A 23704-nucleotide genomic window follows, 5' to 3' on the forward strand; every position below is an offset into this window, starting at 1 on the left:
GAGGAACTTGAGGAAATTCTTCACTTGCATCTCTGAAGAGAAGGTCTGTCAAGGAAGAGTGTGGTGCCTGAATAGATTTCTCTGTCTAACTTCTATGTATCAGTTGGGAATCTTCCAAAACAACACTCCAATAACATCTTGCCCTCTTTCGTGCATCACTGCTAGCGTTGCTGTCTGCATCTTGGTACTGGCCTTATCTAAATACTTAGAAATATTTTGCGACTGTCATCCTGGCTAATGAGAGCTCATAGCAACTGATGTCTCCGAATCTCTTCAGGCTCCAAATATCCTAAGTCTTTCTTGCTGCTTTCTCTTATTTTGTTCTCTTTGTGTTCCATGGATCATCCAGTGATTTGGGAGTGAGAAAGCATTGATTAGCTTTGGAGGAATGGGTGGAGCAGGCTAAGAAGGGAACAGGCAGAGAAGAAGGCATGGCAGGATTCTGGAGAAGTCAAAAAGTAAAAACTCATCTCTGTGTTGATGTTTTTTAGGATGGGGGAAGGAGAGGAGAAGCTTTTTAAAATAGGTATTTTGATATGTTGTGGATTCCAGTAGCTAACTTGTTAGTCACATCTGTGGAGAACAATAAAGCAATTTAGAAACTGATACAGCAATATCTGAAACTTTCTGCAGTTTGATTGATATTGCATTCAGTTCCATCCCAGTGGCATGAGCAGTAGATCTTAATCCCACTGCTTCTTAAATAGAAATGGAGACTGAGGAAGGACACTTAAAGGGATTCAAATCTAAATGTGTGTCATGATTTGATGATGAAGATCACTGTTTCTGAAGGGAGTCCTTAAGCTTGCAATAAACATGAAACAGTTTGTGAATTTAAAGTACCTTACTTAGGTGTCATGCAATATTAATACTGCAAATGCAAGTACTAATATCATATTTCATGTCTGTTTTAAATTTCATCAGCTTGCTTCTGTGATTTTATTAGTTAACCATCACCTCCAAGAATGCCAGCTATAAAAGCCTATGGGTCTGTCTCATCTACAAATGCCTTAAGGCTTTGCTTGCATATTCCCTTGTGAGGGAATTGAGAGAAATCAGAGGCAGCAGTTCATAGCATCACTTTCTTGATTTGCAAAGACCCACTTTGCAGTGACAGTTTTCCAAGGCAAACAACCATTGCCCCAGAACCCCCATCATCTTCAGTGGTAGACTGAGCTGGATTAGGTGAATTCTACTGAGACTGTTCCTTAAAAGAAGGCTGAAAACTTCAAGGCAACCTGGGCTTGTTGCTAAACCACCTAATAGAAAGATGCAGTCATCAAGTTAGCTACTTCGGGCTTATGCTTCCTGCTCCTTGCTGCTTGTTTTGACTCGGATTGATCAAACTGATTGGATTTGTAAAGCTGTTCAGGGAAAAGCTTCCTTAGTAGACCATAAATCTTAATTAAAGAATTTAAAGGCTGTGGCTGTGCAATGAAACATCACTAGGAATTTTTCAGTCCATTTATGAGAAATACCTATATGAAAAGCATTAGTAAAGGAAGTCTCCCATGATCTGTAGTGCGTGCATCTCCTACTGGTGAGGTAAAGTATGGGCAGTATGTTGGGTAAACACATGCAACTGATTACACATTGTATTGTCATAAACTGATTAGGATGTATTACCTTGAAGATCCTAATTTGGGGGGAATGCTTTCCCTTCTATTCTTCATGTTTCCTAGGGAAGTGCCCAACAGGGTGGCATCACTACGAGGGCACAGCCAGCTGTTACAGAGTCTATTTAAATGGGGAGAACTACTGGGACGCCGTGCAGACATGTCAGCGGGTGAACGGATCCCTTGCCACCTTCACTGCAGACCAGGAGCTAAGGTTTATCCTGGCACAGGAGTGGGACTTGGAAGAAAAGACATTTGTCAGGAAGGACCAACGTAGGTGAGTGTGAAGAAGGGAGCAGAGAACTCACGTGAGAATGGTTTCTGTGGGGTATAATTACTGGTAGTTAGGTTTGTCTAGCAAATCTAATGGTAGCACTGATTTCAGGTTAATAACCCTGCAAGAGCATGCTGAGAGGTGGCAGTGGACATCTCCGGGTTTTGTGTTTTAAATAGCATTAGTAAATTAATAGGCTACAATTCACCATAGTCTTTTTTCAGGCTGTCTCAGCACCTTATTAGTAATCTTGAACTACCACAGGGAAGATGAATTTTACATTGATTTACTGCTGCACTGCATTGTACAGAAATAATAATTCTTTAAAGTTTTCAACACAGTTTTTGTTTTTATTAAGTATCCATATTTCTGACAAAGACTACAGGTTTGAGTTGAGAATGGCATAAAATGGCATAAAATGCCGTTCTGAGTTGTAAGGACCGTGCTTTGGTGACTTGGGATATTTTATGCTGTTATTTCACAGCAAACCATTTACTTATATATATTTTTGCTTGTGAGCGTTTTTGGGTTCAAAATACTGCAGTGCTGTCATAACGACAGAATAACATGTTGCTTATGCATGGAAATTGAAGGCATCATAAACTATTTGTGAACATGGAAAACTATCACATGCCTTTATTCAGTGTTATCTCTTTGCAAACTTATCAGCTCAGATTTTAAGGAAAAGATCATCAGGATGTTTTCCAAGTTATTTTTTAATTATGAAGGTATCATTAGGTTCTGTGCAGTGTTTTTTAATTTCTCAGTATGTTTTTTGGCTCGTATCTTTAGAATAGAATTTAATTTTTTTGTAGGTTCTGGGTTGGATATCAATATGTGATCACCAACCGAAATCACTCTCTAGAAGGTCACTGGGAAGTAGCTTACAAAGGTAGGCCTCTACAATTATTACTGAGCTGAATGGTTAATGGGAGCTATCTTAAAACATGGATATTTTCTACAGGAACAAAGTAATTTCTTTCACTGATGGCGTTAAAGTGCTGCAGGGGAACTGCTTTGCTTTACAGTAAGAAACAGAAGTGTTTAATACTGGCTGAGCTTTTTCAGTTGCAAAAGAAGCAGTCCCCTCTGCTGCAAAGGGAAATATGTTTTTATACCTTTTATTTTTAATTAATTCAGTTAAGTGATTAGTTTATCTCATTGTCGTTATATGAACTCCTGTGTGCAGAACTGAATGTCCAATTGCTGTGCTGGTATAAGTCCTGGAAAATGGAAAGTGAAAAAACAGTATTTGAAGCATCGGCATTGAGAACTCCATTTGAAGACTGATCAGAGTAGTTTTCTTCTCATATATAACTTCTGCTAATTGAAAATCTGCAATAATAACTGTCTGTTATGTATGGGTACATAATTATGAGCAGAATTCTGGAAAGCTGTTGGATGTTGAAAAATACTACTTTTGATGCATGAGGAGTGGCTGAACCCTGCATAGCTCTCCATTGATGATGCCATTTCACTGTTCTGCTGTGCACAAAAGTATTGATTTCTTTTGTCATTTACCTAAAAGGATTTGATTGCATATTCAGAGGAAACTGCTCCTTCTCGTGCAGGCAGGAACGTTTTTGTTAGTTCCTTCAAGAAAAGCACATAAAGATGCCTCTCAACATCAGAGGGATGGCAAGGGGAGGTTCCAGCTTTTTCTCTAAAGGGTTAGTGATTCCTAGTCTGGGCAAAACTGCTTATACAGGTCGGCTTTGCCTATGAACTCCTAGGAAAAAAACTGCTTCTCTTCAAAAGGACCTTCCTTTGCTCTTCAGAACGTTGACTGCACTGCCATCTACTGACAGAGTGTTTATGACCAGGGGGACACTACAGAAAATCACGATATAAGTTGTATTTAACTTGATGCATTATATAAATTTAAACCTTCTCAGTGTCATTTAGTCATTTATATACTAAAATAATACCTATATGAAGTAAAGCACATATTAGTGTTCAGTAGCTTCTGAAAGGTTTTACTTATGTTCCTTTTATTTGGACCTTTAGTAAGGCAGTGAATTCCTAGTATCTGTTTCAAAAGCGATTTAGGGTTCCGCAGCTTGAAAATTTTAATCCAGTCTTGGGAAATAGAGAACTTAAACCCCCCAGAAATAATGGAGGAGCCTAATTGCATTAAAAGTCATCTGGCTAAATGTTGGAAAAGACCATCACATGACATAACTGCCTAATTGAACAACTGCAGGAGCTGAAGTCAATGTTTAAGCACATGGGTTTGGAAAGGAGGCTTCTGAAGACCTATCACATAGACTAATGCTCATGATTGTATCTCCACAACTTTGAATACCAATTAGATTTAGCAGTAAGTAACCAGTTAATGTAACAGTAAGACACTGGTCAGAAGCCAAATTTTTAAAGTTGTACAGTGCCCTTACAACATTTCTCATGCCCTGGTGTGGGAGAAATAACTTCATGCTAAATCCCCGCTCTTTTGAACACATCACAGTGCAGTCTTTTAACAGTTGCATGAGTTGGAAGGACTAGACAGCACATACCTCCGTGCAGCAGCATCACAGCTGTGTTCTTTGTTTAGCTCTGTTCAGCCCTGCACTCTGAATGAGCAGCATGTGTTATGGGTACAAGGTTGGTGTGGGTTCTTGCTCCACAAGCATTTGTGCAAACCTTTAGGTGTACTGGTCCCTGCTCAGTTTCCCCTTAGAAGATCCAAACTGGCAGGCAAACACCATGAGAATTTGGAGGGATGCATTAGTAGAGATAACAGAATATCACTCCTACCACTGAATAATGGCAAAATTGCATGGCTCTTTGAAAACAGCAGCCTCTTCTGTGTGAGTCACCCCTTCCTTCCCCACTCTTTGCCTTCCCCCAGAGGAGTGCTGCTAATGGAAGCTAAAGCTGAGGACATTAGCCCTGTCAAGTGTTGGTGTGCATGATATGAGTGACATTACAAAGCTTTTCTGAAGCTTTGCTTACCCCCAGGCTGCTTATACCAATGCATCTTGTTCTAGGCTCTTCGGAAGTATTTTTACCCCCTGACCCTATCTTTGGTACGGCTATGTCTGAAAATGAAAACGTTCTTTGTGCCCAGCTTCAGTGTTTCCATTTTCCTACCCTTCGGCACCATGGTTTACACAGCTGGTATGCTGAAAACTGCTATGAGAAATCGTCATTCCTCTGCAAAAGGAGTAAGTTGTTTTTTGTTCAGTGTTAACTGTCTTGTGTGCTTAAATACGCATATAACAAATGTGGAGAAATCTCTTTGTTATCTTTTCTGGCTTTTGCCCAGTAAATTAAAAAGGAGGAAAAAAAAAAAAAGTAAGATTTTACTTTAAATAGGGGCATCATAATGGGTGATTGTCAGCCATGGTGTAGTTTTTCATTAAAAAGTTACTGATAAGCAGCTAGGATATGGGTTTGTTTTATTAGTAGATATCGCTCTTAAATTATCAGCATCACCTAAAAATGAATAAACACGTAATTATGGTTTTATTTTTTAATAAGGCAACTTCAGTTGCTTCAGGCCATAGGATCCCAGGGCAGTCTGTGTTGCTTCTCTCTGGTTTTGGTACCTCTGTCTGTGGAGGAATGGACAGTGGGCTAAAGCCCACTCGCTGCCTTGCTGTGCAGGGATGATGATGCAGCTAAGGCAGGGGAGTTAATTTTGCTTGGCTCCCTTTTTAGGCCTGATCTGTTGAGTGTCCTGCAGATTTGGTCCAGAGAAGATTCAGCTGATTTAGGTACCAGGAGGCTGGGAGGGAGTTGCAGGAGACATGACATTGAAGCTTGTCCTTCTCAGACTGCTTGCTTTTCTCTGTGTCCTAAAGAGGACACCTGAAGGCGTGTCAATTCCATTAACATTCACTTTGTCAATTTTGAGCAGTAAATCATCCCCGCACATCTCCAGACAATCCATTTATCTTCCCCACTCTTTCAAAAGTTGTTTTAATGCCAAAGTTTGGCTTTTAACTGATGATCTGCTTGCATTTACAAGTCATGTTTTGTAATAGATCAAGCTGGACCTCTGGCAGGCTCACAGACACTTGGGTATTGATGTGCGTTTCTTTTCTAGGCCAGACATGTGTTGTTGTGGGTATTGATGTGCATTTCTGTTCTAGGCCAGACGTGTGTTGATATCAAGGACAACATTGTTGACGAAGGCTACTATTTCACTCCAAAAGGGGATGATCCCTGCTTGAGCTGCACATGTCATAATGGTGAACCAGAAATGTGTGTGGCTGCTTTGTGTGAGCGGCCGCAGGGATGTCAGCAGTATCGCAAAGATCCTAAAGAGTGCTGCAAATTCACATGTTTAGACCCAGGTAAGGCTTCGCTGTGGTTTTATCAAGTGAAATTCCTGCTCATCTTGGTTGCCTTTGGGTATAGCTTGAAATTATGCATCCTTCCAATGCCTCCACAGTACTGGGTGCCATCCCCATCTGATGAAAAATCCCAAATCATAGGATATGAAAAACTTCACTCTCTTGCTAGAAAATAATTAGTCATCCTTGATACTTATTTCAGGAGGAGCTCGTCTTCTCCATGGAGGTTGACAGTAGTATGGATTTCTAGTGGAGCTTCTCGGTTGTTCAAGATATTTAGCTGTCATGAAAGGAAAAGACCTTTCTTTTGGGTATTAATTGTCCTTTTCCAGACACAACTATTTATACATGTGGAAGTTTGAATGCAGGGTTCACATAGGCAACATAGTCTATAAATAATGTTAATCATGAGGACATGCAACCTTACTTATTGGATTTGGCATCTCACTGCAGCTTCTTGTTCTGGATCAGTAAAGTCTTAGGAAGGCTGCTTTGTCAGTTGCCCTTTGGGGGTGTAGGTTTTGGGGTGTTACTTTTGTGAAAAGGAACTTGCAAAAAGGAATTGATCTTATTTACTACTTACTGTGAAGGTAGTCAGACCTTGGAATGGATTGGTTGTGGAGTCATCACGTGGGGGGGCATTCAAAGTCCTAATGGACACAGTCATGAGCAGCCTGCTCCAACTCAGGCTGCTTGAGCAGGAGCTTGGGAAGGATAATTCCCAGAGACCCCTTCCAACCTCAGCCGCTATCATTTCCGGGTCCTTTTCTTATCTGAGTCCGTTAATAAACTGTTGTTCATATCCTTCCATCGTGGAAAACACAGGTCAGGTCTTCCCATCACAAACCTCTGTTTCAATCATTACAAAAAAGGAGTGCTTATTGGCATCCAAATTCACATTTGTTCTTGTCTTTGTCTAATCTGCACAAGTTGATGATAAAAGGCCAGCTGGCCCCTCCTTGCTGTCATTTACATCCATTCTGAAGGCTGAGTTTAACAGGTGTTCCTAACTAGTGTTCCAAGTTGGTTGAGGAAAGAGTGGGGAAAAAACACTAGTCCTCCTCCTACTCTTATCAGCAGAATTAAGATTGTCTTCACTTTTTTTCTCTGTCCTCAGGATCAGTGTCAGCAAAGCATCAGGATAAGATGACCTGGGATAACCTCATGCCGTGTTCTTTAATCTCTGCTTGTGCTTTGGGTCCTAATTATTTCATGAATACTGATTTAAAGAGTGTATTTTGCCACATCCTTTCTGATCCCTAAGTTCTTCCTATGCTGATGCTAAATAAGACTGTTTCATTATGCTCTGCTGTTGGGTTTTTTGTTGGTTTATTTTTTTTTTAGTAACTCCATTTTTGAGAGCAGCATCATCAAGCAGTTCTCTGACTTCCTCCATAATAAACTTACTTCAACTAATGATAAAGACTGGAATTTTGAAATTAAGCATTCCAGTTTTCTTTCTCAGTGTTTATAAAGGACTATTCCAGCTGACAAAAATTAATGAATTACTTTCTTTAGTCAGCATGTATGTGTCTTTGTCCAGTTCTTACATATATCTTCCCTAAGCTTTGTTACAAAGGAAAGAAAGCTGTTTTACTAATCAACAGTAAGTGAATTATTCACCCAAGGAGAGACTGGGGGGAAATAAATCTTGCTGTTGAGTTGGCAGGTAATCAGCTCTTGTTGTGTGAGTGGGTGAGTGACGATTACAAGTGGATAAAGAATGTTATTCAAGTACTTGGTAGTAGGGGAATATTTCAGTGGTAGGAGTAAGCTGAGTAATCCCAGCTGTACTATCTTGAAAGATGCTTCTCATTTAGTTGGAGAGAAATAGTGCAGGAAAATCTTGTGTGTACTAATGCTGAAATTGAAGTCCATTGCCTCTTCTTGGATGTGAGGCTCTTGTTTGTACAAACCTGGAACTTTCACTTGTGAATCAGTATTAAAAGAAGCAAAGTATTTGCAGGAACTGCTGGTGCAGAAGCTTCTCTAGGACTAAACTGGTACAGTTACTGGATGCTGCTGCTGTCCTGAGTGTGAGACAGCCTTCATGCAATAATCTATTTCTGTGTATGTAGGTTGAAAATCTCAGTGATGACTTGTCTTGTTCTCTGTGAACTGGGTCTTGTCTCTACTTTTATTTTAATCTAGGACTTCATCTGACATTAGCTTATCCAGCCAAACAGGTTGAGGGGTAGGAGCTGTCAGAGGCTGTGAGCAGTATAGAAGAGGCCTGGACTCCCCTGAAGGTGCAGGATTTGCAGTTTCAGTTGGCTTGAAGAGGCAGTGCCAGGCTTTGTAGCCAAAAAACTGCATCACGCTTCACTGCATGTATGTTTTACCAAAGTCATTTTATGTAAGGCAGCTGTTGGAACTAACTTCTGGTGATCACAAGGTCAGCATTGCCATGTAATGGAGGAGGATCAGCTTCAGGTCTGTGCTGTTCAGGGTGGTGTGTTGATTGGTTGCTGCTGGTGTGTGATGGCATCACCTGAAGCCCTGACAGTGGGAGCTGCTAAAAAATTCTACATGTAGAGGTTTCTGTGTGGCGCAGCCAGGTCTGAGAGAGTGTTGTGTTGGTGTTTCACATGTCGTGTGCTATTAAGTGAGATACCAGGGGCCAAGAATGTGTCAGGTGATAAATAACAAACTATTAAACCTTGTACTTCTAACAGTGTGTAAATATGGTGGATTTTTCTATTGCTAGCGTTTGTAACAAATCAGTATTTACAGGTTTTGTGAGGGTTTTGGTGTTCTTCTTTAAACAATCTTTGGTAGAGCTTTGCTGCTGTAGGTAGAAAGAGAAGTATTGTAGAGAGAGCTCCTGCAGCTGTGCTGGATGCAAGGAAGGAAGGGGACTGGGACCTGGCCCTGCAGTGACGGGACAGAGCTCATCCCTGCTGCAGGTCCTGTTCCTGTATAATCCCAGTGGCTGGGTGTGCAGCTGCTGAGCCACATCCAGCCTTGTTGTGCTCCTCATTCTGAGCTCCTTAGCAGGAAACTGTGCCTAGAGCCCAGTGCAGTCATTTTTGTCTATTGTCTTTGTGTAGAGTGCTTGTGTACTTGAGGGCTACTTGAATGTGATTAGTTGAACTGTAAAATCTCTCCCATGCCTGGCAGTTAGAGATCAGTGATAGTTTGCTATCAGCAGCTTTTGCAGTGTGAAATTGTGTAGTGAGGGTATAAGTTTGTGGATCTGTTTTGTGTCCTGTCACTTGTTTTGTGTGATTTTAGGACAGTATCTAATTCCTGTTCATTTTAATCTCTTGAGTTTCTGAAAGATTGCTTTCGTGTTGATTCATCTGCTGAAGGTATTTTTAGTTCCTATCATTTAATTTTGATAAGCATGCTACCTACAGCAAATGCAATTTGAATGACTACATCTTGGTGATAATGAAAATGTTCAGAGATCTTGTTTGATGAAAGACAGAAGTTTAAGTGCTCTGAAGCAATGTAGAAGTGCAGTGTAGTTGTGCCAGTTCTCGGGCCTTTCCCCTGACTTCCAGGGTTGCTGTTTTCTTTAGTACAAGACCATCAGCCACACCATGGGGACAAGGTGATGCACAAAGCACTGTTGATCTCTTGGTTTTTCCTTTTTCAGATATTTGAAGCCTTCAGCATTTTGTTGAGTAATGTATTTAGATGTAGATAATAAATCACCTAATGATTCATCTTTTTTTTTTTTCCCATTTTTGAGGTGTGGAGAAGTGTTAAATCAGGCTAATGAATCTCTGCTCTGCATTGCTCTCTGTTACTGACAAAAAGAACATCAAGAAGAATGAGTCCTGAACATAAGTCACAGTCTTTTTTTTGCATATTTTATGTAACAGATGGGAACAGTCTGTTTGACTCAATGGCTGGTGGAATGCGCCTGATAGTGAGCTGCATCTCATCCTTCCTCATCCTCTCTCTGCTGCTCTTCATGGTCCACCGGTTGCGCCAGAGGCGGAGAGAGCGCATAGAGTCTTTGATTGGAGCAAATTGTAAGTGCCCTGTGTTGGTAACGGGCCTTGGTCTGTATGTGTGCATAGTGGGAAGTTGCTTCAGCATGAAAAGACTGGAGGAGATAGAAGTCAGTGTGGAGAAAATCAGTGGAAGTCTGGTTATAAATACTGGCCAACACAGTACCCAAATGAATGGAGCTGTTTACTGGCTGCCTGAGTGCATCGTGGCTTGTACAGTTTTTTACTACTCCTCATTTAAAGAAAAAGCAATGCTTACATTGCACCCAGTGGTTACTATTAAGCTTATATGTGGAAATGAGAAATGTCGTGGTCTGGCTTGTCTTTGCCTGCATGTGTGTGTCTTTGCAGGTTTTTCACATTGGAGTAACTTTTTAGCCAATAATGGAAGAATTTATATTCAATTAAATTCAGTTTATCTTCAGTTTAATTCAGTTTATATGCAGGCCAAATCTGAAGGATCTTCTGTGTGTGAACAATCTCTTTAATTAGAAGAGTTTAGATTCAGGTGTACCTGTGGTGCAGGACAGACAGGCTGGGAGCAGGTGGCCTTGGGCCTTGTAGTGCAGCTGCAGTGAGCTGACCCACATGGGTTATTTAGGCTTTCTAGGTCTTCAGGAGGCACGAGTTCCTTGGCTGTGAAAAATGGAAAAGGTGTTGATATGTCTTAACTTGAAAAAGAGAACACAGTTATCAACTCCTTTCTTTTTCTTCTCTTGAAATAGTGCACCACTTCAACTTGGGCCGCAGAATGCCTGGTTTTGATTATGGTCCAGATGGTTTTGGAACTGGCCTTACTCCACTACATCTTTCAGATGACGGGGAAGGTGGGGCATTTCACTTCCATGATCCACCACCACCCTATACTGCTTACAAGTATCCAGACATTCAGCATCCAGATGACCCACCTCCTCCATATGAGGCTTCTGTCAATCCAGACAGCATCCTTTGTTCCACTCCAGGTATGTGGGCAGTAACTTCTCTTTTCTTTTTAAGTTTTGGTTAGAGGGTAGGTGATTTTGTTTTTTCCCAATCTGTAATAATACATTTTAGTAATGGTGGTGGGAAAGTATCTTACAATACTGTGTCCTATTTCTACGATGGAAGAGATATGAGTTAAAAGCATCGTTCAGCTTCTTTGTTTGTTTTCCCTGGGAAATGTGGATCACCTAAGTTAGAAGTGGGATCCATGCTTCAAGCAGCATAGCTCTTAGATCTTACTAGTCTTAAATTCTTAAGTTGGTGGGTGATGTAGTTTCCATCACGCCGATACCTTCTCTGCTCTTTTGGAGATAGGTCTGTACAGACGGGTATGAGGAACAGAACAAATGCCGAGTACAGGAAATTTTGAACAAAATACATCCATCCTTTTCCCTACTCCCCACTCGCCCCCACCCACAGCCAAAAAAAAAAAAGACCAAAAATACCACTTTTTAATGATTCACCCGCTGCTTTTCAGTTTTGCAGCTGTGATATTAGCATACTGGAGTCATTCCACTCTGGGATTTTATAGCAGCATATCTCAGGAGATCAGTTAGATACTCGCACTAATCAGTCTTATTTATATATCACTGCTTTATTTTCACGACATAATTCTCCTCCTTTGCAGTGTCATATCTGTGGGTTAACACAAAGCCGGGGAAAACTCAGAGCTTACAGAAACACAGAGAGTAAATGTATTTGGTGATGTGGAATGATACACTTCACCTTCTGATTCTGCTTTTCTTCTTCCTTTCCAGATGGAGTTCTGTCTCAGACTGTGCAAAGCGGTCCTCCGTCAATAGGAAACTGTGATGTATCCCCACAGCTCACAGAGGGGTCCCTTCCTCCCTCAGTTGGTCCTTCTCCAGTGGAGCTGGAAGACTCTGCTGACAGCAGCACCTTTCTTGTCCCTCCAGACACACCGCTAAATGAAAACACACCGGCAGAAACTCTTACAGGCAGCCGGCACAGCCACTGTTCTCTCAATACCATTGTATAAAGGAATCAGCTGACTGCCAGTCAGAAATAGTTTTAGCAACTGTTTGCACAGACAAACACTAATCCATGGTTGGAACTTCAGAAGGAATCTCCACTTTGTTTTTGAACACTGCTTTTATGTTCTAGGTTAGGATTGTGCCTCTCGTTTTTTGGCTGTTGTTATTTGTTCACTAATCGGTTTGTCCTGTAAATATGGATTGTATAACTACCCTTTGTTTGTTTTCTTTTTCCATTGGCTGAGGAAAAGAATGCAGAGAATTCCTTTGACTTCTAAGGAGAGGAAAAGTATGGGTAGAGGTTTTGTTTTGTTTTGTTTCTTAAACTGAGAGGAAATGAAATCTACGTCAGAAAAAGCTGCTTGGATTTGGCTGGATACCACTGGACCCAGGAAACAGACCATGGAAGCGGAGGGTGGGGGCTGTCATTGCTCAGTCGGGTGCTTTCTCTCTTGCTTCATTGCTACACTCGGAAAATACAGAGGAGGCTGAACGGCAGAGGAAGGGAACAGCAGGTTTCTGTTTTACAGAGCAGGAACATGGAGGAGCTAAAACTCATCCCACTGAGTGAGAGTTGCAGACCTTTGTGTGTTCTGATCAGCCTCACTGCTTCAGAACACCGCAGGGACTGGAGGATAAATGGTCTACGCCGTACACAACTTTACATTTTAATGGAAGAGTACTAAGAAAACCAGGATTTGCAATGACAATTACTTGTTGTTAGCTGCAAAGTCTCGTGTTGTCTGGTACATTTCTGGCCCATAAAGGAGATTTGGTCTGTATAATGCTGGTTTCCCTTCAGCAGAATCCTTGTGTACATCAGGTAGTACTTAGGGAAGAGACAGGGAGCAGGTAACTTTGAGTGATGTGCTCTGCCTTCACTGTATGAATCCCCTGTTCACTACAATCCCATAAACTACAAAGAAAAACACTTAATCTTTAACTCCATGAAGGTGAAGAGTGGCGCAAGACTGGCCTGGATAACAGACCATTGTTCTTGCTTTTCTTATTGCTTGCATTAATTGCTGTAATTAGCATGTAAGCGTGCTCCATCCCTTCCACTTCTTTCTTTACAGTTACTACAAATACCATTTAAAAACACTGATTGACATGCACTCTACATAATGTTTAATTCTAATTGGACACTTGTTTCTTACCCTAATCCTATAAATGCCAACCCTACTCTCCTCTTTCTTCCCTCCCACACCTCAAACTGTTTATCCAGGTCCCACGAGGGGTTATGATGTGGTTAGTGAAATCGATAAAGCAGTTTACTTCACTCTGATATCTGATCTTCAGTTTTCCCCTCAGGTTAACTCTTCCAGCTAATTTCTACATTGCAAAACGAGGTTAATTCACTCCCTCACTGAACCTGCAGTTGAGCACTGTTGGTTTTGACAGCGAGTGCAAAATCATCTGGACAGGTGATTTTAAATTGCAGTAGGATATCAGTGCACAAGTAATTTACCCTCCCATCCGTTCTGCTCTTGCCTCTGCCTCTCCTTGGCTTGCTGTAGCAGTCAGCAGATGAGATGAATTGTAAGGAACTTGTAAAGAATGCCCCTTGTGAGTGTTCTCCTATTACCTTATGAAGGGTCCAAGCCTAGAGGGGCAGGAAGTAAACACTGCACGGGGGTGTATATGTGAATTATTTTTCTAGTAATGATGAGAAATCGTACTTGTATGACAAATCCTAACCCACTGTTGTGGTTTCCCATTGCAGCTGACTTTTTCCCTATTGAATATGCTGCTACTTTCTATTCTGTGTCTTGCCTATAGGCTTATACTGTACTTGAGGATTGGTCTTGACAGTTCAAACTCCTTTTGCACAGAAAACTGTGTTACACGATGAGCTCCTATCCGGTGTCTCAACATTCGGACGCTTGCAGCCCCCCATCATTGGGAGAGCAAATGCCAGTTGCAGTGGATGTATGGCAGGAATCCTTCCTCCTGCTCCTGCATGGAATGGGAGGAGAGCTGCAGCCCGTGGGACCTGTAACCATCTCCTGTGAGTTCCAGTCCTGGTCTGATGAAGCAGATGGACGGCAGTAGTGAGAACCGTGCGTACAAACGATCGAGCATTTCTGAAGTATGAAAATAAAGCGGGTTTTGTGCGTTTTTGAGCACATTCATACGTTTTATACATTGTATGTACTGATTTTTCTTTAGTTTTATAGGTATGAGTGTGTGTGTGTGTGTTTCTGGATGGCCGTATCTCTGTATATATCCCCGCTGTTGTCGGTGTGCTTGGTGCTGCTCTCAGCAGAGCACTGGGCACAATCTGCTCCTGGGGTGATGCTCTACAGCTGGGTGCAAGGTCTGTGCTACTGCAGTCTGCTCCTGGGAACACTTTGTTAGCAATGCAAACTGGAAAGCTTCTAATTCCTTTCGGAGCTGGATGGGGGCATTCATCCTCCGTAGTATCCTAGCGCAATAACAAAAGGCCTTTTGAGCTTGGTTTAGGCTCTGAAGCTGTGTTCTGTGGTGGAGGTGGACAGATACCTTACCTCACACGTCTCATAACGCTGCGGGAATCTGTTCTGTGTTTGGTTTTTTTTTTATTTTACTTTTTATTCTGTGGTGAATTTCTTTGCAATAAACTGGTTCAATCCGTGACGTCACGGCGGCTCCTGGCTGTAGTTGTTCCAAATGTGGGTCTGCTTCATAGGAGCCTCAGAGTCATGTTCTGCCTGTAGTTCTCAGCCTTCCCTGCTTCTCTTTTGGCTCAGAAGCCACTTCTTTCTCTCTTTTTCATTAGATTGATGAGATCTTTGCCATTACCTTATGCTTTGATCTCCCACTGCTCACTTTCCAATGGTTTTTATCTCCTGGTGCATCCCAGATCTCCCTGTGGATAAGGTTCCACTCCCGTATCAGCATATGATGAGCAAAGGGCCCATCTCTCTGCATGTCCCTGGCTGCCATCAGCTCTGCCAGGTGCCGGGGCTTCATGTCCAGTTGTGGCCTCTGTCAGAGCCATTCCTCATCGTCCCCTCGTTGCTGAATACGGTGCTGCCATACTGAGCTCTTTGCTGCTCCTTCATGGTGGGCACAGCCGTGGTGCCATCTGTGTGACTGTGCTGCAGCCTCACAGCAGCTTGTTCTTGCACCAGGTGAGCGGTGGGATGCTGTAGCCGTAGGGAGGTGATGCTATGAGAGCAAAACTGCCCCTCAGATGTACAGAGCTTTGTGTGATGTTTGATTGCATCCCTTCTGAGCCTCAGGCTGTTCCTGTATCAGTGCTGGGATGCGGAGGGGGAGATGAAACAAAGTGGGTGAAGGGCTTCTCTGAAGGGCTCACCTCCAGGTGATACTCTGTAATACTGAGTAGAGCTGAGATGGGGTCCCGGAACCACTCAGTCCCTGCAATGTTCTTTTTGCTGCTTTTCTTTTAACTTCTTTCCCGGGATTGGCACTGAGCTCTCTTTATCGAGGTGCTGTGAGAAACGTTTCATCCCAATGCCAAACAAGTGGTGTTCTTTAAGCCGAAGGGGCTGTGTCGGCGTCTCTGCCTTTTTGGCATCGATGCGTTTATTCGGCCCCACGAAGTGAAATCCAGCGGCGATTCGGGGCAGCAGGGGGCAGGAGCGGACCGCGGAGCTGGGGCAGCCCGAGCCCGGCTCGTTGGGGATCTGCCTGGTCCCCTCCAGCACAAGGCGTGTGCGATGCTCTGACATGATGCTCTGTAGGATGCTGTGCAGGTTTAGCAGTGAGTGAACGCCCCTAGGCCGGGTATCTGTGCTCTCCCATGTGCTGCCAGCACCGGTCCTTGGGATCAGGGAGTTGCTGTGTGTGTCCCTGTGCTGGTGCCTTCATGGGCTCTCTGCATGAGGCTTCCTGCCTTCATTGCTGGGATGCAGCTCTGATTGCAGACACCGGGTTCTGTGTGGGGTCACAAGCCTGATTTACCTGGAGGAGTAAGGAGAGTTTACACCATAGCCCAGGGCTGTGCTCAGAGCCAGGAAGAGAGCGGGGGCTGCTGGCGAGGGGCCGGCTGTCCTGGCTGGAGCAGGGCTGAGCTCATGCTGCCCAGCTGCCCGAGCTCTGCTGGGGGCTGCAGGATGCGCTCACTGCTGAACGCCGGCCAGCACAAAACGTCACCGCGGTGCTGCTGGGCTCCTGGGCCCCAGCCCATGGGGACACAGCATGGAGCGAGCAAAGCTCCTGCACCTGGAGCTGTGCAGTGCTGCACTATGGGGCAGCGGAAGGCAAGTGCCTCGCACTGCCCGTATCACAGGCAGACAGAGCTCTCTGGGAGGCCGCAGGGCCCTGTGTGGCTCCTCTTGGTGCCCTGGCACAGCCACGATGCTGCACCCTCTGGCTGTGCCCGCACCCATGGGGATCAGTGTCTGGGTGCTGCAGCAGGAGCTCCTGGCGGCCCAACGCGCATCACTCAGGGCCACGCTCTGCTCCCAACACTGGCAGTGCCCCTCTGGGTGCCAGGCAGTGCCAGGGCTACATGCAGCTGCTGCCCACAGTGCTGCCTTTGTGTGGTACTGCTGTGCTCATTTGGACACTGGCTGCACCACAGACAAAGCCAGGACTGCCCAGGGTTTGCTCTGTTTGGGCTCCATCTCCCCACTTTCCTGCATGCCTACAGCCCTCGTGCACACATCCCTGTGTGAGCTGAGCTGTGCGGCTCCTTTCCCCTCCTCCAGTCCCATCCCAGTCCCCAGGTCCCCAGGCTGAGTTCCCAACTGGATTCACTTCCAGGAGCAGCTCCTGGCACTGCTGTGCATGGCGGGTCCTCCCAGCAGGGAGGCACAGTGCCCACGTCGGATCGATGGATGCAGCATCAGTAGCTATTTATATTTTTCAGCAAGGCTTTTTTTTTTACCCCTGTAATGACTCCTGCACCCCTGTGTGTGGCTGTGGGAGCTCCCAGTCCTGCCCAGCATGAAGACGGATGCGGCCCCTCTGCGAGGACGGTGCAGCTATGAGCACGCAGCAGCAGCAGCAATGGCAGCAGCAGGCTGGGAAGCACAGCACGGTGCCTTGAAGGTTTGTTCTGGTTCCTATAGAAACTAGAGGCTGCTCCCAGCGGGAGGGCAGCAGGGAGGGCTGGCAGTGGGTGACCGGCAGAGCAGGGAGATGTTGGGGTTCTGCCTGGAGCGTGAACCTCAGGGGCTGAACGTGCCCCAGGGAGCCCCCTGTCCATCCCAGCCCTGTGCATGCAGCACATGGTAGCGGTGCTGAGCTGCAGCGCCGTGGCCAAGATGCCGGTGGGATGCCCACTCTGTGCCCTGTGTGGTGCCGGGCTTTGCTCATCCTGGCAGCAGCTCCGAGTGCTGAGCCAGGTCAGTACCTGCGGGAGGAGAGGAGGAACGTGCCCCGTGGCCTCCTTTCTTCTGCTGCCTTCAGGCAAGCAGGGATATTTTGGGATGATGTGACAACGCCACCATCCCGCGCACTCACCCCCTTCCTACCTCCCCTCTGCAGGAGGAGATCTCTTCCATTGGGATAACGGCTGCCCTGCTCCATGCACTCGGGCTGTGCTGGGTATGGGTGCTGGGCTGGAGTGCTGCAGTTCCCCAAACCCACCCGGGCTGAAGGGTTGTGGGGATAAGGGGGTTCTTCCTGTGGGTTCCTGTGACTCTGCTCACTCCCAGCTCCTGCCCTGAGCCCCCAGGTCTGGGGCTGTTAGAGCTGTGCCAGAGGTGAGGATGTCACACGTGCACTTCTGATGGCCTTGCAGGAGCCTTCCATGGTCCCACTCAGGGCTGGCAGCACAGTGGGGATGCCGTGACCCACACCTTTAGTGATGGAGAGCAGCAGCACACTGCAGCCCCACAGAGCTCAGTGCAGCCCTGCACAACTCAGAGCAGCCCCGTGGTGCTGGGAACCCCCACTGCTGCCCGCTGCCCACACGTGCCAGCCCGGCCTGGCACAGCACACAGGGGCTGGCTGGGGGCCGGGCGCTCCCGCTCCCTCCTAGCAGGCGAGGAGTTAAAAACTCAGCCCTTGTGATGAATATTTAAAAGCACTGTTCAAGCTGGAGCCGAGGATTTCTCCAGGGCTGGCAGCGCTGCATCCCTCCCCAGCCCTGCCGCCCGCCTGGGCGCACTGCAGAGGAGGACGGGGCGTTGCAGCGGGGCTGCCAGCAATGGGGCTGCTGGGGCTGGGGGTAACTTTTATCACTTTGCCTCTTGTCATCCGAGCAGCTGAGGGAGGTGAGATGCGCTGCCTGTCTGCTGCACCGGCGTGGTTGGGGCTGCGGAGGGATGGGCACGGGGTGCAGGTGGCTGGGGGTGATGGAGTGGCACGGTGCTGGGTGGGGGTACGGCAGTGCCAGCACTGTGTTCCCTTTCCCACGTGTTGGGGGGAACGCATGTCTGTGGTGCTTGGGGCTCGGAGATGTGGTGCAGCCCAGGAGCTGTGTGTTCTGTGCCCTCCCCATGGGACACCCATGTCCTTGCTGTGCTGCTGGGCTCAGGGAGGTGTCAGCCCTGCTGGGAGGTGTGGATGGTCATTCAGGTGGCTGGGATTGAGGTTTCAGCCCCTCTGCCCCATGTACTTATAACCAGGGAAATGACGCTGAGGATGACACCTCAGAGCAAGTGGGGCTGGGGTGTACAGCACTGCTATAGATCAGTGTGCCCACCTTGCTCACATCAGGGATGCTCACAGTTGGGTGAGGGCAGCATTTTGTGGCTCTGAGGTTGTGCAAAAGGCTCCGTTCCCACTGGATGGGAAGGAAAGCCTGAAGTCACTGCCCTGGGACAGTCCCCGTTCCCAGCCCTGTGGCTGCAGCCTCACATAGCAGAGCAGTGAGGACCTGCACAGCCAGCAGTACAGGTGATGCACATAGTGCTGCCTGCGGCCTGTGGCTGGAACGAGAGCAGGGTCAGTGTGGAACCATCCCTGCGGGCAGGGAGTGATGGTGAGGCCGAGCTCCCACGGGGGGATCTGGGCGGGTTGGTGGGACACGAGTGGAGCTGCGTGGCCGTGGGCAGCAGCCACGCTCCCAGCACAGCACAGAGCGAGCTGTCCCTGCACTGACAGCAGCGAGGTGGGAGGGAAGCGGCTCCGCGTAGCGCTGCTCCGGGCGGTGTGGGCGCACCTCGGCCCACGGCCACACTGTGCTGTGCCGAGATCCGCAGTATTGGGGGGGCTCAGGGGGCTCTGCAGCCCCTGATTGCGGCTCTCTCCTGCAGGGCAGTGGTGCTACGACTCACAGGACCCGAAGTGCGGTGAGTGGGGACGGTCACAGCTCCGTTCAGTGCCTCCCTGCTGAGTGCCCGGGAGCGCTTTGGAAGCACACATATAATAGCTTGTAAGAGGTTAATTAAGGATCAGGGAGCATGTAATCAGCAGTTACAGCCCAATTGCTTTATGGCCCTCAGGAGTGTGTGCTCACTGTGCTGCAGGTCAGCTGTGTCCGGCAGCGCTCCGAGCATCGCAGCCCAGCACAGACCCGGCTCCAGCAGCAATTAAACCATGCTGGGGCTGGTGGAGGGCGGTTGGGGCAGCACAGAGCAGGCACGTGCCGAGGGCACCATCCCTTAATGAAGGCAGTGGGTAATGAGGAGCACACGGGGGGGGCTGTAGCTCCACAGGCTTCTAAGTAAAACCTTCCTGGAGTAGCGGGGAGAGAAGGGATGGAGGTGGGGCAGGGTCTGTGGTGGGTTCAGGGCTGCTCTTGGCTCTGTGTCCCCTCTGGGGTGGTGATGGTGGCACTGCAGGACCCCCATGGCTGTGCCCCCCGCAGGCCCCAACCACTGGAAGGAGCTGAAGGCCACGTGTGGCGGTGACAAGCAGTCTCCTGTTAACATCGAGCGGCGCTGGCTGCAGAGGGACAGCAGCCTCGGGGACATCGTCTTTGAGGGCTATGACCAGGCACCACCCGGCAAGTGGCGGCTGCTGAATGATGGGCACACAGGTGGGTGTTCTGCTGCAGCCAGGGCTCAGCTCTGCAGTGCTGCCCCACAGCCCCCAGCTCTGTCCCACTCCTATCATTGCAGTGATGCTGAGCTTGGAGAGTGAGCCTGGTGACGAGCACATTGCCATCAGTGGTGGGGGCCTCCCGGGCCGATACCGTGCACTGCAGCTGCACTTCCATTGGGGCAGCCCAACTAGGAATGGCTCTGAGCACACAGTGGATGGGCAGCAGCTCCCTATGGAGGTAGGCAAGAAACTCCTTAGCACCACTTTAGGCCCTTTGATTTCCCGTCCTGGTGTCGAGGCCAGGTGCCCATGTTGTGCCCTCCATACTTTTTCTTCAGCTGCATATTGTCCACATCAACACCAAGTACCGCACCCTGGGGGAGGCCAAGGGGCACCCAAGCGGGCTGGCTGTGTTGGGCTGCTTCTTCCAGGTTAGCTGCAAGTGCATGGGATGGGTGCTGCCATGCATTGGGTTTAGCTGAGCACAGCTGCAGGGCCCGCTCACTCTTTGCAGGTCTCAGAAGCCCCAAACTCCAACTACAACACCATCATTGGGGGACTGAGGAACATCTCCCACGCTGGTGAGGTGCCCTGGGGCTCTGGGTAGGAGGGGAGGGACCCTGGGGCACGCCAAGGGTGGGGGCTGAGTGCCCACGTCCTGCTGTGCAGGGCAGGCAGTGGACCTGGCCTCCACCTTCCGCCTTGGCACGCTGCTGCCGCACGTCGCACAGCTCTCCCGGTACTACCGCTACCAGGGCTCCCTGACCACCCCCGACTGCAGCGAGGCCGTCGTCTGGACCTTGTTTGAGGAGCCCGTGGGCATCAGCAGGGAGCAGGTAATGGGATTCCTCAGCCCCGCTGCTGTGGGATAGAAGGGCCCACGTGGCCAAAGCCGTGCTGTGAGCATCCCCATTAGCCGTGTGTTTTCTTGCGCCTTGCAGGCAAAGCAAAGGGGCCAGCTGTAGAAATGTGGGGATGGAGGCACCGAGAGGAGGGTGGGTGGGTGGCTGGATGGACACAGGGGTTGCGGAGTGGATCGGTGTGTGGATGTGGGGATGGATGAAGTTCGGATGTGGGGATGGATGAAGGCGGCACTAAGCGGTGCGTGCAGAGCCTTGTGCCGGCCGATAGGGGGAAACACGGGGCTCCTGCCCGGCAGTAGCTGTGTGTGTGTGCCCCGCTCCCACCCGCCCCTCTCCCCGCAGCTTCAGGCGTTTGTCAGCTCCGTGCACTTCCCGGCCTCGGGCGCTGCGCCCTTAAAGATGACCAACAACTTCCGACCGCCACAACCGCTCCACAGCCGCAAAGTCTTCTCGTCCCGAGATGCCACGACCAGCTCTGGGTGCCCCCGCTGCCCCCTCGCCCTCCTGCTCCTGCTGCCCCTGCTCGGACCCTTCTCGTCCTCCCCTTAGGGCTCGGGTTCCCCGCTGTCCCTCTGCGTAGCGATGGGGAGCTTCTGGTTTATGGGTGATGGTGAAAAGCAGCCGGGGCCGTCGGGTGGGTGAGGATGTGTCAGCGCTGCTGTGTGCTCGGCCATGGGGCTGTCAGGGCTGCAATAAAGGTGAGCTCCTGGCCCCGTGTGCGGCCCCTGGCTCCGTGTCTCTGTGCGGTGCCCTTGGCTGGTGTGTGGCCATGGGGAGCTGGGAGGGATGAGGCAGCACCGGGTGACACGTAGTGTGAACCCCGAGGAGACAAACCATGGCCCAGCGTGTCCTTGTGCTCAGCACACACACACACACACACACACACACACACAGACACGTTGCCTTCCCCAGCTCCATCTATGTGGACGTGGCACATCTCAGCCCTGTGCTGTGCTATCCTGGGGGCCCTTCCCCAGGAGCTAATTTTAGGCTGCAGCTGTGTCTGCACTGTATGGCCCCATGTCAGGGCACAGCGAGGGCAGAGCAGGAAATCCTCATTGATGGGCCCGATGTTGAGGTGCTCCCAGCCCCATCAGTTATGGAATAAGGGCACAGGGTCACGGTGTGACTGAGCAATCCCTGCTGTGAGGCAGCTTAGAGGTGTGGGTGATCCAGACGGTGTCTGTCAGTGGTTCCCATGCACACGCTGCAGACTGGAGCAGGGGCCCAGCCCACCATGTGCTGCCCTTTGTCCTGTCGCTGTGCACTGCTGTAAAGAGCCTGGCCCCATCCACTTGCCTTCTGCCCTTCAGTCTTCTCCAGGCTGAACAGTCCCAGGTCCCTCAGCCTTTCCTCACATAGGTGATGCTCCAGGACCCTCATCATCTTTGCAGCCCTCTGCTGGGCTCTCTCCAGCAGTTCCCTGCCTGTCCTGAACCGAGGAGCCCAGAACTGGGCACAGGGCTCCAAATGCAGCCTCACCTTCCTGGCCCTGCTGCCCACACTCATTGCAATGCTCCCTAGGATATCACTGGCCTTATTGGCCACAAGGGGACACCACTGGCTCACAGCCATTCTGCTGTCCCATAGGATACCCAGGTCTTTCATTTGCAGCAGCTCAGTCCCTAACCTGACCTGATCTGTGCTGTTATTCCTTCCCAGGTGTAGGATCCTACACTTGAACCTCATCGAGTTCCTCTCTGCCCAGCTCTCCTTTCTGTCCACATCCTGTTGAATGGCAGCACAGCCTTCATACAATCAGTGAACCTGCTGATGGTGGATGTTGTCCCCTCATCTAGGTCACTGATGAAGATGTTGAACAAGACGGGAGCCATTTTAGGTGTATTGTGTCAGCATTTCCTGCTCCTGGCTCTGCTTGCTGCTGTGCTGTGCAGTGGTGCTCATAGTGCCACATGCTGGATTGTTTGTGCCGAGGAAGAAGAGCATTGCCACTGCTGTGGCTATTCCTGTCCTCCAGCTGCTGTTTGGCCAACGTGGCTGCGTGTTTTTGGCCCAGCTAGAATTCTTAGCAAGAGAAACTGCCTCCCTTGGGCCCCATGGCTGCGGTCAGCACATCTGGGGGAGCACAGGCTCAGCTGTGGGGCTGTTGGCACGTGGTGGTACCCGTGTGCCCACGCTGCCCCTCCAAACATGCCAAAAAACATGGCAGAAATGCTTAAACCTTGTGCTCAGCCCACACAGAGGCTGCAGAGGAATGGGAAGACCACCTGAAAGCCCACGGATGGGGTTCACACAGTGCAGGGCAGCCACTGGCTGCATCCCCACACCTTCTCCATGCACACTGTGATTGCACCAGGGCTCATTGAGACACCCCAGTGCCAGCCCATGTCACCCAGCCCTGTGCCACCCCCTGCCCAGCCCCTGCACCCTGTAAGCCCCCAGGCCACAAGCCCTGAGGTGGGGGTTTGAACAGGGGCGAAGCTCAGCTCACGTTGTGTATTCAGTGCTTTGTGGTCCACCTGCATCAGGAAACATGGCTTCTTACAGCCAACATCAAGCAGAAAACATGTTTTCTCCCCTTCCCGAGCAGGTGCGTAGTTCTGCTGGGAGTCCTGTTTTATTAACCTGCTAAATTTGAGATGATAAATATTTGTCCCGCAGCACAAAGGTGTTTATTTCAGCCTGTTTACAACCTGTTGACTGGTTCAGGGTCTCTGTTTGGAGCTGTTTACCCCTCACGGGCTGTGTGCATTTCCAGATAACACCATCCCAGCTGCACAACAGGCAGTTGCTGTTTTGCCACAGCCATGCAAATGCTCTTTGCAGGCGGGCTGTTTCGGTCAGGTGGTGCTGGCAGCTGAGCCCGCCTA

General features: G+C 48.5%; 2 protein-coding genes across 7 annotated transcripts in view; both read left to right on the forward strand.

Annotated features, from left to right (window-relative positions):
• Positions 1–14747, forward strand: part of DGCR2 (DiGeorge syndrome critical region gene 2) — a 36306-nt gene extending 21559 nt beyond the window's left edge. Inside the window, exons 4-10 of one of the 3 annotated variants that reach the window (XM_015878274.3) lie at positions 1674–1893; positions 2706–2782; positions 4878–5054; positions 5985–6188; positions 10019–10171; positions 10876–11112; positions 11890–14747. In XM_015878274.3, coding sequence (XP_015733760.1) covers positions 1674–1893; positions 2706–2782; positions 4878–5054; positions 5985–6188; positions 10019–10171; positions 10876–11112; positions 11890–12131 — 1310 coding nt within the window. In that variant the 3' untranslated portion in view covers positions 12132–14747. Of the gene's footprint in view, positions 1–1673; positions 1894–2705; positions 2783–4877; positions 5055–5984; positions 6189–10018; positions 10172–10875; positions 11113–11889 lie in introns of those variants that run through there. The other 2 variants (XM_015878275.3, XM_085556016.1) reach the window with 2 other exon arrangements.
• A 1860-nt stretch (positions 14748–16607) lies between these two features.
• LOC107321524 (carbonic anhydrase 15-like) lies at positions 16608–21601 on the forward strand. Of its 4 annotated transcripts, none has more exons than XM_085556040.1 (8): positions 16637–17127; positions 19281–19316; positions 19835–20005; positions 20088–20248; positions 20349–20441; positions 20525–20591; positions 20680–20846; positions 21216–21601. In XM_085556040.1, the coding sequence occupies exons 4-8, from the start codon at positions 20090–20092 to the stop codon at positions 21420–21422; spliced, it is 693 nt and encodes a 230-aa protein (XP_085412166.1). In that variant the 5' UTR covers positions 16637–17127; positions 19281–19316; positions 19835–20005; positions 20088–20089; the 3' UTR covers positions 21423–21601. The 4 variants fall into 4 exon arrangements, 3 of the variants coding, with proteins under 3 accessions (XP_085412167.1, XP_085412166.1, XP_015734001.1); XR_014949154.1 differs by lacking the exon at positions 16637–17127 and adding an exon at positions 18089–18296 and having other exon boundaries at positions 20525–20596; XM_015878515.3 differs by lacking the exon at positions 16637–17127 and adding an exon at positions 18095–18296.
• Positions 21602–23704: the final 2103 nt, after the last annotated feature.

Source organism: Coturnix japonica, chromosome 9, assembly GCF_054131305.1.
Source record: "Coturnix japonica strain WE chromosome 9, WE-NBRP24, whole genome shotgun sequence".
Taxonomy (NCBI): domain Eukaryota; kingdom Metazoa; phylum Chordata; class Aves; order Galliformes; family Phasianidae; genus Coturnix; species Coturnix japonica.